Source organism: Bos grunniens, chromosome 17 (genome assembly GCF_055505025.1).
Source record: "Bos grunniens cultivar Pamir isolate PY7600 chromosome 17, Bosgru_T2T1.0, whole genome shotgun sequence".
NCBI classification, from domain to species: domain Eukaryota; kingdom Metazoa; phylum Chordata; class Mammalia; order Artiodactyla; family Bovidae; genus Bos; species Bos grunniens.
Genome location: NC_141181.1, coordinates 73054013 through 73065443, shown reverse-complemented (window position 1 = coordinate 73065443; position 11431 = coordinate 73054013). Strand labels below are relative to the sequence as shown.

At 69.2% G+C, this 11431-nt stretch overlaps 1 protein-coding gene across 6 annotated transcripts; it reads right to left on the bottom strand.

The window, feature by feature from the left end:
- Nucleotides 1–3619: 3619 nt before the first annotated feature.
- TBX1 (T-box transcription factor 1) lies at nt 3620–10852 on the bottom strand. Of its 6 annotated transcripts, none has more exons than XM_086349277.1 (9): nt 10596–10852; nt 10048–10158; nt 8574–8931; nt 6837–6938; nt 6064–6235; nt 5531–5686; nt 4893–4960; nt 4715–4815; nt 3620–4437 (listed from the first exon to the last, which is right to left on the bottom strand). In XM_086349277.1, exons 2-9 carry the CDS (start codon nt 10079–10081, stop codon nt 3968–3970), a joined length of 1461 nt encoding a protein of 486 aa, XP_086205403.1. In that variant the 5' UTR covers nt 10082–10158; nt 10596–10852; the 3' UTR covers nt 3620–3967. The 6 variants fall into 6 exon arrangements, with proteins under 6 accessions (XP_086205403.1, XP_086205398.1, XP_086205399.1 ...); XM_086349272.1 differs by having other exon boundaries at nt 10661–10816; XM_086349273.1 differs by lacking the exon at nt 4893–4960.
- Between the last annotated feature and the right edge of the window lie 579 nt (nt 10853–11431).

Below are 11431 nucleotides of genomic sequence, written 5' to 3'. Positions count from 1 at the left end.
ACCACAACCCTCGCTGGGTGATGAGCTCACAGAGGTTCTGGGGAAGAACCTCAGAAATGCATGCAGGATAAAGGCTGTGTTCAGAGGCAGGACGAAAGGGAGAGGAGTTGAGGCCAGGATGACGAGGAGGAGCCAGGAGGGTCAGCGTCCTGGAGGGGCCAGTGTGGGGCAGGGTGTCTTCCAGGAGAGAGGGCACCCCAGAGCAGGGGCCCAGCCCACCACGCACAGCCACGTGGCTGAGAAAACGAGGCTCCAGGTGGTGCCGCCGAGGCAGGCTGAGGCCCTGGACATCGGCAATGGCGCCTCAGGACTGCCAGTGCCCAGGGCCGTGCCACAGGAGTGCCCGGTTGTCCACGGGCCCGGCCGGGGCGGGTGGTAGGATGTGGAGGTGGGGCTGGGAGGAGGGGTTGGGCGTGTGCTCCCTATGATTGAGACCTGATGGAGAAGCGATGTCAACATTCCCCTGTATAATTAAGAAGATCGTTTAATCGCTGCTATTAAGACCTAAGCTCCCCCAAAGTGGGCCGCATCCATCAGAGCCCCTTTGGTTCTGCCAACTCCCGTGCAGACCTGGCAGCCGTTGAGTGGAGACTCCAACTGTCCCCGGTTTCATCTCAAAAACCCATCTGGTTTGAAGAACGACAACAAGCAGGAAAGGGAATTTGTCAAAGGCACAATCGGTGTTTCTCTGAGTACAGAGCGTGGGGGGACAGAGCAGCTCTCTGAGTACAGAGCGCGGACGGCAGAGCAGCGGTGTCACACCCCACGCCCCGCTCTGGCCTGCTCCCAGCTGGGAGGCCGCTGTCAGGGCCAGGCTTGGTCGGAGGTTCTACCCCGGGACCCACAGAACCTGACGGGAGATTGAGGCTCAGACCCCCCCCCACGCACCCCCTCCCCAGTCATACAGCATGGAAATCGAGGCCCCGGCTGCAGACCCAGGCGCCCTTGCACCCAGCCCAGCTGGGTCACGCTCCTGCTTCCCTGGGATCACTGCTTCGGTCCATGAAGCATCTCTGGGCCCATCTCCCCCGGCGGCCTGCACGCAGCTTTCTCTGCAGCAGACCTGCCTCACTTTCCCCCACAATGTGGCCCATAGGCTCTGGGGGCCTCCCCGGCAGGGACGGGCCTGCAGACCCCAAGAGACCTCCGTTGTCCAGAGGCTGCACCACCGAGGCCTCCCCGGGAGGCCACATTGCAGCCCCCCACCCAGAGCACAGCCACCAGGGGACCTCCTCGAGGGCCTCACTGTGGAGGGGGTCCGCCTCGCGGCCTCACGCGGTGGGGTCAGGTCAGCACAGCGGGCCTCTGGGGACCTAGGTGAAGGGGTGCCGGGCGAGTCACCGTAACCGTAACCGTTGGGCCGGGGCGGGCAGTTCCTGAACACCCCGGGAGGTGGCAGGACCAGGGAACGGCCCACCCCGGGACGTGGTCCCCCACACCCCTGGATGCTTGGGCTCCAGGGGCTCCTCCCTCCACTCCTGCCTTTACCTCCTTCACATGGTGGACATCGAGGTTCTTCGAAGAACTTCGGGACTGAAGGATCTGGAGCCCCTGGACCAGGTCTCTGAGAGGTCTTTCCTGGCCCTGGAGACATACAAGGGGCCGGAACGGGGTCTCTGGGCCAGCGGGGATACAGGGAGGATGCTCAGAGTGTCCAACAGCTGGGAGGGAGCCCCCAAGGAGGATCCCAGCCCCATCCCAGAAAATGGTTGTAGTGGGAAGCACAGGCCGGGTGCGGGGGAGGACATGGCCTGTCCCAGGGAGGGGCCTGCACCTGGGAACAAGTGACCGAGAGTCCCAAGTGCCCTTCAGGGGCCTGGTGACCTGAGCCAGGCCTCCCCCGACCCCAGGACGAGAGGCAGGGCGACTGCAACGGGGGGGCACAGCACAGCCCAACACCCACCAAGAATACGTGAGCGCCCCTCACGTGAGTCTGGACGTGGGTCTGCAGTGGCTGGCAGGGGTCCCCGGCTCGCGGCCAGCCTGTGACAAGGTCTCAGCCAGAACAACTCAGCCCTGGGGGCAGTGGGAGAAAACACACCTCTGGGGGCCGGGGTCGCACCCCAGGGCAGGCAAGCATCTGCAGAGCCCAGCCGCAGGTGCCCGGCTCTCGGACACGGCTGGTGGGAGCCCGGCGTCCACCTTTATTCCGTCTTGCTTGGCATGGGCATGCCCCGCAGTGGGCATAGCGACCCTGGCTCTAGTCTGGGGAGGGGGCGGTCTCGGGAGGCACCTCTCATCTGCCAACGCTGGGCACCAGGGAACACGTGTCCTTACTTCATGTCTGAACAAACCCAAAACAGACTTCTGCATCTGCGGTTCTCCCTGGTCTGGATGGGGCGTGGGAGGCCGAAGCGCCACACGGAGACCAGCTGGTCAGAACAAACCGCAGCGTGTCTCTCCTCCCAGGACGAGGAGGGCTGGCTGGATTTGTGGCCCCAGGCAAGGAAGCCAGGGGCACAGCTGGCTCACTCAGAGGCAGACCTGGGGTTGGGGGCAGACTGTCCACTAGGGCGGAGCCACTGGGGTGGCGCCCAGGGCTGCGTCCCTGAAGCTCTGTCCACCGAGCCTGCTGGCCACTCAGGCAGACACTGCAGGAGTCTTCACGCCCAGTGCCAGGTGCCCCCCGAGGATCTGGGGGCCCTGGCTCCACTGCTCGCTCCTCAGCAGCCGTGGTCACCACGTCCCGTCCTAGACCGGACGCGAGAATGGCTCCTGCCGGCTGATCGCTGAGCTCTACTTAACGCCTCCAGGGCGGACACGTCCGGAAAGAAAGGGTCGGCGAGGGCAGACATCAGAAAAGCCCAGCCGTGCCCTGGGAGAGGTGGCCCAGGCCCACAGACGCAGCGGGTCAGGCCCGGAAGGGGGACAGGGCCTCGGCCACTCGCACTTCCCGTCCCTCTCGAGCCCAGGCCAGCAACCTTGACGCTGATGGGCTGTTGGCTCTTCCTGCCTGGACTCAGGAAGGGACCGCATCAAAGGTCCGGTGTGGCGCTGATGGGGAGAGGTCCCACACCACCTGGCCTGGGAAAAACGCTTCCCAGGCAGGTTTCAGGATGACTCATGACCACTGTCATTGTGGCTTCGCTCAGGCCACCCCATGGGGACCCTCGAAGCAAATAGAGTCAATAAACAGGGGAAAAACACAGGCCTGGGCCGGGGCAGCCAGGGCAGCGCTCTGAGAACAGAGCTGCCTGTTTCTGTCTTTCCCGATCAGAGTCAGGGTTTCTTCCTTTCCCAGCCCCCAACGGACAGTGTCCATCCTGCTCGACCAGGACTGTTATCCCAGCTTCCATGGAAAAACAGGACAGGCACCGGTCCTGAAAACGGGCCACGGGCGGGACCCGGGCCCTAGGCAGAGGGGCAGCCGCCAAGGCAGGAATGTAGGCCGGATGCACACCTGGAGCTCCGGCCGCGGGGACCGCGAGGTGGAAACGGGGGGGGGGGGGGGGGGGGGGCGGGCCGCGCGCGGGCTCCAGGGCGCAGGGCTGGGGCGCGAGGCAGGGACCCCTGGCCCTGCGGCCGGCCTGGCCGGAGAACCCGCGGGTCCCCAAGTCCGGCTCTCCCCAGACACCCCGCGCGATGTAACCCGGCGCAAAGAAACGGACACTCAGGCAGCTTCCAAAAGAGGCGAAACCGTTTATCAAGGCGGCGCCGGCGCGGTATCTACAGTTTATCTACAAATATCTACAAGTATCTACACCACACCGCCTGCAGACGGGAGTTCTCGGGTCGTCCCGCTGCAGCGGCCAGACCGGGGCGAGGGCGGGGGGCGGGAGGGCCGGGGCCGTCGCGGCCTCGCCGAGAACAATAAATACCACTTCCTTCCCGCGCGCACCGCGCACTTCGGCGCTGACGGCGCGCCCCGGGGGTTCCGGGGCCGGGGAGCGGGGTCCTCCGGCCGCCCTGGGGCTGGCAGGGGGCGGCCCCGCGGCCGCGTGGCCCGGGCCCCGGGCAGGCGCGCGCACTATCTGGGGCAGTAGTCGTAGGAGCCCGGCGGCGCGGCCCCGGCCGACGAGTACATGCTGGCGGCAGCGGCGGCGGCGGCGGCGGCGGCGGCCGCGGCGGCGGGGCTCACAGCCGGGTGGTGGTGCGGGTGCGCGTGCGGGTGCGGGTGCGCGTGGAAGCCGTGGCCGCGCAGGCCGGGCAGCGGGTAGGGCGCCGGCCGGCTCTTGGCCCCGAGGTAGTGGTCGTAGGCGGCGGCCGGGTACTTGTAGGGGTGGTGGTGCAGCGGCTCCGACGCGCCGGGCGCCTCCAGGCGCAGCTCGGGGTGCGGGGGACTGGGCCGGCCTCCGGGCGCACCGGGCAGCGGGACCCCGGGCCCGGGCAGCGCGGGGCTGAGCACCCGCGCCAGCAGCTGCGGCGGGTGCGCCGGGTCCCCGAGCCCCGCCGGGCCGCCCGCGTCGCGCTCGAACTCTCGCCGGGCCTCGGCCGTGTCTGCGGGGAGGGCCGACGGCTGAGCCGCGGTGAAGCCGGCGAGAGCGCGCCGGCCCCCGCCCGGCGCCCCTGCCCAGCTCCGGGCCCTCCCCAGGGGCCCGCGCCCGCCGGCGGGCGGGGCGGGGTGGGCGGGCGGACGCAGCCGTCGGGCCGACGGGCGAGTGCGCGCTTGCCCGGCCGCCGCAGTCGTGCAACCGCCGCGAAGGCCGCGAGCGCCCCTGCGGCGCGGGCGAGGCCGGGCGTGGCCGCCCGTCCGGATCCCACGACCCCGGCCTACCTTTCTCCGCGCCGTTGGGCTGCGTGGGGGAGGCCACGGGGTTGCGCGAGCGGGCGAACGCGCTCATGATCGGCAGCGCGCCGGGCCTGTGATTCCGGGGCCTGCGGGAGGGAGGCGGGCGGGGTCAGGGGCGCCAGCGGGGCGCCCGCGTTCTCGCGCTCTCCTGGGGGACACTCACCAGTCCTCGGGGTCACAGTCTCGGAAGCCTTTGGCGAAGGGGTTACTGGCGATCTTGAGCTGCGTGATCTGCGGGAAGCGGGCACTGGGCTCGCTCTGGGGGCCGCGGGACTTACCCGGAGGGGAGGGAGCCGTAGCAGCGCCCGCCACTCTCCCCTCTGCTTCTCCCCCACTCCCTTCTCCACCAGAAACGGGCTGGAGCACACCCGCTCCCTCCCCCGCAGGGGGCTGCACCTCTCCGCGGCTGGGGAGCCCTCCTTCTGGCTAAGGAACTACTCCTCTTTCACACCCGCAAGTGCCCCCCAGGCTGGGCTAGCAATGCAGTTAGGTCCACCCCCGAGCCGCGAGGTCTGGACTGGAGGGCACCCCAGGCATCTGGGTAGACCGCGCATCAGGCCCCCAGTGGGAGCTTCCGGAATGGTTTGGAAAACAAACTTTCAGGCTTCAGAGATAGCTGCTGCTTGAGGGGTCAACCTGATAGGAGGCTGGTCCGGACAGCAACACAGAGGGGAGGAGGGTGGTCTGAGGCCGCAGGGGCGGGTGGGGGGGGGTGGGCTCCATCCTGGCGGGGTTTCCCCAGGCAGCCACTGAGAATCACCCCTTCCCAGGGGTGCTGAGCGGGCTGCCCCAGGGCCTCACCCGGTGATTCTGGTAGGCGGTGACTGCGGTGAAACGTGTCTCCTCAAACACGAAGGTTTTGAAGTTTTCCTCCGCGTACTTCTCGCTGTCTTTGCGCGGGTCCACGTAGACCACGTGGAAGCGTGGCTGGTATCTGTGCATGGAGTTGAGAATGATCTGGAAGAGAGGTGGTGAGGGCCGAGCTCAGCTCCGCGGGGCCCAGACCGGCAGCGCACTTCCCTCCCGACAGCCCGGCACAACCCTGCACTCCCCCAAGGAGGCCAGCCTCTTAGGAGCCTCACCGCCAGATTCACAAGTCTGCTGCCCACCGCCCCACCCCACGGCCCCCCATCTTTTCCAGGGAAAATGCCTCCAGCAAAAGCCCAGAATGGGGTGAAGGGACCAGTGCGGCCCTCTCTCCCAGGCCCAGGCCCCTGACCCGTGGGCTGGCTCTCCCTGATCCGTCCATCATTCACACTCTGCCATGGCACGGGTCAGCAGGGACTTCCTCAGCCTGCCCGGGGACGGGGGCGGTAGCTCGGGGGGCCACTCACATGGCCATTGTCATCCAGCAGATTGTTGGTCAGCTTGAGCTTGTCGAAGGAGACAATCTGCTTCATCCACTGGGCCCCCTTGGCCGGCGAGTCAGGGTGGTAGTGCACGCGGCCCGGCGTGGCGGGGTCTGCCTTCCCGGCCACCAGCCAGGACGAGCTGTGGAAGGCGTACCTGGGCCGCGGTGGGGGGCAGGGGCCACGACACGCCGGGTGAGGGCCTTGCCCAGGGAGCCCGAGGTGCCCGAGGCTCCCACGGGGCAGATGGGGGGCTGCCCAGGGGGCCGCAAGGAAACCATCCCGACAGGCGGCAGGAAGCGCCAGCAGGGAGGCGGCCGGCCTTGGCGCCACGATTCGCTGCACGCGGGTCCGTCCGCCAGCCTGCAGCCTCCCGAGTCACCAGCCGGTGCGGCGGGGAGGAGGGGAGCCTGGATCTGGCCCGCCAGGGCCTAGGGCGCAGGGCGGACCGGGCTCTCTTTATTAATTGCTGTTAATTGTCCGGGCGGCCAGGCCCGCCCAGCGTAATCTCTCCCGGCCACCCCACCTTTCCTGCCGGCTCCGGGCCGGCGTCCCGGGGAGGGGGTGGAAAGGGACGCGGACAAGGCTGGTGGGGAGCCCGGGCACGTCTGAGCCCCCTCAGGACCAGTCCCCAGAACTGCTGGGGGCGAATGAGACCTGTGGGGCGGGGGCTGGCGGGACCGGAGAGTTGGCCAGCGGTCACCAACGAGCATCCTGGGCCGCCCGCCTCCGCCCGCCGGGCCGGGCCGCACTCTCACCGGTAGCGCTTGTCATCCACGGGCACAAAGTCCATGAGGAGCATGTAGTCAGCCATGGGGTCCATGCCAAACAGCTTCACTTGGAAGGTGGGGAACATGCGCCTGGGGATGGCAAGACCCCGTCAGCTCAGGACTGGAGGACAGGCCTCCAGCTTCCAGTGGCCCAGGATGCAGCCTCCGGCCGGCCGGCCAGCCAGGACCCTGGTCATATCTCCCCTCACCCGGCTGCCTGACCGACCTGACTAGGCCCCTGCCCCACCAAGGGCGAGTGGATGGCAGGACAGCCTCTTGCCCCCCCACCCCGTTAGAAACACAGAAACGGCTAACTCAGCGTGCCAGCCGGGCCTGCAGGCCCTGACCTCGGCTTCTGGCTTCTTACTGCACCTCCACCCGCGCAGACCCGGCCTAACTGACTGCCGATCCGGCAGTCTGGGGCCGGGTCAACCCAGGGGGCCACAGCAACAGCAGTCCCGGGTCCTGGGCCGTCAGCAGAACCGCCCCCCCACCGCCTGATCTAAGCCATCGCTTTAAGCTCCCGGCTGGAACAAAGTGAAAGCAAGGCGGACAACCGGGGGATTCCAGGAGCCCCGGTGGCCTTGCCGCGGAGTCTGCGCCTGCTTCCCCGGTTCCCCGCAGAGGCCGAGCTGGGGAGTCCACAGCCCTGGCCCTGAGGCTTCTCGTCGGGTCCTGGGGTTCTCCCCATCCTTCCTCGAGGACACAGGCAAGTTCCCCAGACACAGCTACTCCAGGCTGGCCTGGCCTGTGTTCTTGGGGTCCCCTGAGCTCCGACTCGTCCTGCACTCAATCCCAGCTCGGGCCGATGGCCGCCGGCTAGTCCAGCCCCGGTGCCGGCTGCCGGCTGGGAGGACAGCGTGCCCCCCGGCCCCCGCCCGCCTGTCCGGCTGCTGCCTCTTACAGGCACCTCCTCTCGGGTGGTGGGCTGACGCCAGCCCTCCTGGACAAGCCTCCCCTACCGCCCGCCCCTGCAGGCCAGAAGGGGCTGCAGAATGCTGGCTGGGCTGGGTGGAAGGCTGAGCGCCCAGGGCCAGCAGGAGAGCCTGCAGAAGGCCGCGGGCTCCCCGGGGAAGACGCCGTGACAGGGCAGGAGGAGCCCCGCGCGGGCTCTGCAAACAGGCCCTGAGCCCTCCCAGGCCGTGCGGATGCAGAGCCGGTGTCTCCTGTGTGCATTAGACACAGACCGGCACCCGCCTTTGTCTGCCGGTCACATCGGCTGCATCGCAAAACTTGTTCCCCTTCTCTCCGGGCCCTTCAAACAAACACAGGCCAATGGAAGGCGGCGGCCCCGTCAGCAGAGACGTAGGCCTGAGAAAACGGGGTGGCGGCCTCCCCATAACACAGCCCGTCTGAGAGCGTCTTAACTGTCCCAGAGCGGTTCCGACCCACTGCCCCGTTGCCGGGCGAAGCCTCCAACTAACCCGGGTGGACTGAACTAGGGAACCAGAGAGGGGAGTTTCCTCTGAAAAGTTTGGATCCACTGGGATCCGCCGGCTGGCGAGGCCCAGAAGAACTGAGCCGGCCCCTGCCTCAGGCCAAGGGTGTCCCGGGGCGGCGGGTGGACTCCAGGACTCCATGCTCCTCCCCTGACCCCTCCGCCGGTTCCCCAGGCGCCTGTCGCCGGAGCCGGGACCCCGGAGCAGAGAAGCCGGCCGTACTCCCGCCCCACTCGCCGGCCCCTCCAGGCTGGGGCGGCCCAAGGCCAAGGAGGGGCGCCCTGACCTGCCGGCCTTGGTGACGATCATCTCGGTGCCCAGCTGGTTGAACTCGTCCCATAGCGCCTTCATCTCCAGCTGCACGCTCACGCTGGCCACCTTCGCGTTCTTCTTCACCGGCGCCTTGGCGGCGGCCACGCAGCTAGACCCGGGGCCCTCGGGCTCCGCGGCGCTGCTGGCAGCCCCGGCGGCCGGCGCGAACGGGTAGGCGTGCGGCGGGCCCGGGGCGCCCGGCGCGGCGGCGGAGCACGGCTCGTAGCGCGGCGGCGGGGGCTCGCGCGCGCCGTACGGGTCGGCGCCCGGCGACGCGGCGCCCGGGAAGCCCCCCGCCGCCCCCAGGCCGCTCAGGCTGCTGGCCGTGAAGGCTGCAACGTCGCAGAAGTGCGAGAGCTGCGTGAGCCACGGGCTGGACACGGCGGAGATCATGGCCCGCGGGCCGCGCGCCCCGCCGAGGTAAGCGCTGCCCCGCGCCCCGGGCCGAGTGGCGGGCGCGCGCCGCCCCGCGCCGCCGCCCGCGGAGCCGCCCCGCCCCGCCCCGCCCCGCGCCCCCGCCCCCGCCGAGACAATGGCCTCCCGGCCCCCTCCCCGCCCCCGCCCCTCCCGGCCCCCGACCGCCCGGACCGGCTCCCCGGCGGCGGGCGAGCGCGCGAGCGCCCGCCGGCCGCCCTCCCGCGCGGCGCTGCCCGCCCGGGCTCCTGCAGTCAGTCGCTCCCTTACCTTTGTTCCCCTCGCTTGCGTCTGCCCTCCGCATCCTCCGATGCCCCTGCACTGTCTGCCTCGCGTCTCTATTTCTGGTTTATTTTCCGCCTCTTCCTCTTTTTCCTGCTGGTCCCTCTGCGCTTTGTCTTTCCTTCTAGTCTGCCTGTCCCCCTCCTCTCTGTGTGCGTCTCTCTATTATTCGTGGCTTTTAACTTTTTTTTTTATAAGTTAAGACCGAACTCCTTCCCTCGGAGTTACTCCTTTCCTTAAGACTCGACTTTCTCAACTTCTCCTCCGCACGCTTCTCTTTGGTTCTGGCCTCTTCGTCTCCTTTTCTCTTTCCCCTTTTGGGTGTTCTGTTTTCCTCTCCTTTTCTCCAGCTCTTTTCCTCCTGCCGTCCCCTCCTGCTGTCTCTCTCTGCTTCTCCGAGTCTCCCGGCTCTCTGGGGCTCTCCTCCTGTCCCCCCACCTCTCCGAGCTCTCTGTCCCCCGCTGCCAACTCCCTCTGGTCCGTCTCTCCCGTCCCCCTCTGACCTCCCACGCCCTCTTCTGCTCTGGGCTCAGCTGCACGGATCTCTGCAGCGGGGTCCCCAGGCGAAGGGGGCGCAGGATTGGGGCAGGATGCCGCCCTTCCTCTGCGCCCCAGAGTCCAGGCTGGAAGCCGGGCACTCACCCCGCCAGTGCTGCCTTTTCCGTCTGCCCCGATCCCCCTAGCCCTCTTTGCTTGGGCCCCAGGGGCAGGGGTCTGGCAGGCCTCTGCCCAGACGCAGCGGGGAGGCTCACCTTCCATGTCCCTGGTGACGGTGCTGAAGTGCATGCCGGCCGGGGATCCCAGCGGCTTCACAGGCTCGGAGGACCCAGGGGCCGGATGCGTGGTGCGTTCTGTGGCCTCTGCTGCAACCAGAGAGGCGATGCTGAACGCGCTGGCCCGGGGAGACAGCGGGCCCCGCGCGTCCATAGGCGCCCGGCGGCCTGGCCGGCGCCGCCTCCGACTGCATGCACCCGGCCCCACGGAGGCCAGCCCAGCCCACGGCCCGGGGGTGGGAGCCCGCGGTGCCACTCACTGCCGCGGCCCCGTGCCCAGGGGACATGGCGTCACGGCCCCCCACCCCGGGCCAAGGGGGCCCTGGTGGGTGGAGAGCCCCGGGGGTGGTGCGGGCCCTCCTGCATTTCAAGCTCCCCGGGCCTTCGCCTCAGCTCCCAGGGGCCTCTGTGGCCAGCACCCCGGGACCTTCTGCGCCTCCCCAAGGCCTGGCCTCCCTCTGTACAGCGAAGCCACCAGCTTCCACCGCCCCGAGGGGAGGCTGCAGCAGGCGCCCCCAGCCCCATACCCCGGCGCGGGGCTCCAGCCGGGCCCTGCCCTGTGCTCCTCCGGCCTCCCCAGCTGCCCCTGAACCTGGGCGTGGAGAGGACCGTCCAGGCTCCGGCAGCGGCCACAGGTGGAAGGCCCCAGGGCTCCAGGGTCGTCCTTTTCTCGGTGCCCAGGGACAGGACCTGGCCCCGCGAGCGGCTCCCGGGCCCCTGTGGGCGGCTCACAGTCGCGCCCGGGGACCCTGAGCCGAGGGACACCGCCCAGGCCGCCTAGCCCGGGAACCGAGCGTCACGCGCACCCGCGCACCGCCCGCCCCTGGCCGGGAGGCTTATACATCCGGAGGGTGGGCAGTGCCCGCTCCTCCGACCTCCCCGAGCACCGGCCGGGCGCAGGGAGGGCCGGGGGCGGGGCCTGGACTGGCCGAGGGAGCCGAGGACACGTCGGAGGAATTCAGGCCGAGGCCGGGTCCGGTTGCTCGCTGCCCCTCGCCCGCCCCGCGGCCAGCCTGCCCTTCTAGAAGGCCCGGCTGCCCACTTGGGCCTGCAGGCCCAGGCTTCCCGGATGCTAAGCCTGACGCGGCCCGCCCCTGCCCGCACCTCCTGCCTCCGGGGCCGCCTCTGCCCAGTTTGGGGCCTCCATGGCCGCCCAGCCCAGACGCCCCCCTTGCAAGGCGCTAGACCTCTGGGACCCAGGACTTGCTTGGGCCCTGGGCTGAGCCTCTGGCCCTCAGGCCTGTCTCCAAGGCCTCTGCTGCTTCTCCTGGATGGAGCGGGAGGCAGCAGCCTCTCTGGGGGTTGTTGGATCCCCAGGGTGGAGGGCGTGCTGGCCCAGAACCAGAGAGGGGTCCTGGGAGCC

Coding starts and splice junctions, on each gene's coding strand:
- TBX1 (XM_086349271.1), bottom strand. CDS start 10,222: ATGGACGCGCGGGGCCCGCTGTCTCCCCGGGCCAGCGCGTTCAGCATC. Junction 6,939..8,573: donor ATCGTCACCAAGGCCGGCAG/GTCAGGGCGCCC, acceptor TGCCATCCCCAG/GCGCATGTTCCCCACCTTCC. Junction 5,687..6,063: donor TGCTGGATGACAATGGCCAT/GTGAGTGGCCCC, acceptor CCTCTCTTCCAG/ATCATTCTCAACTCCATGCA.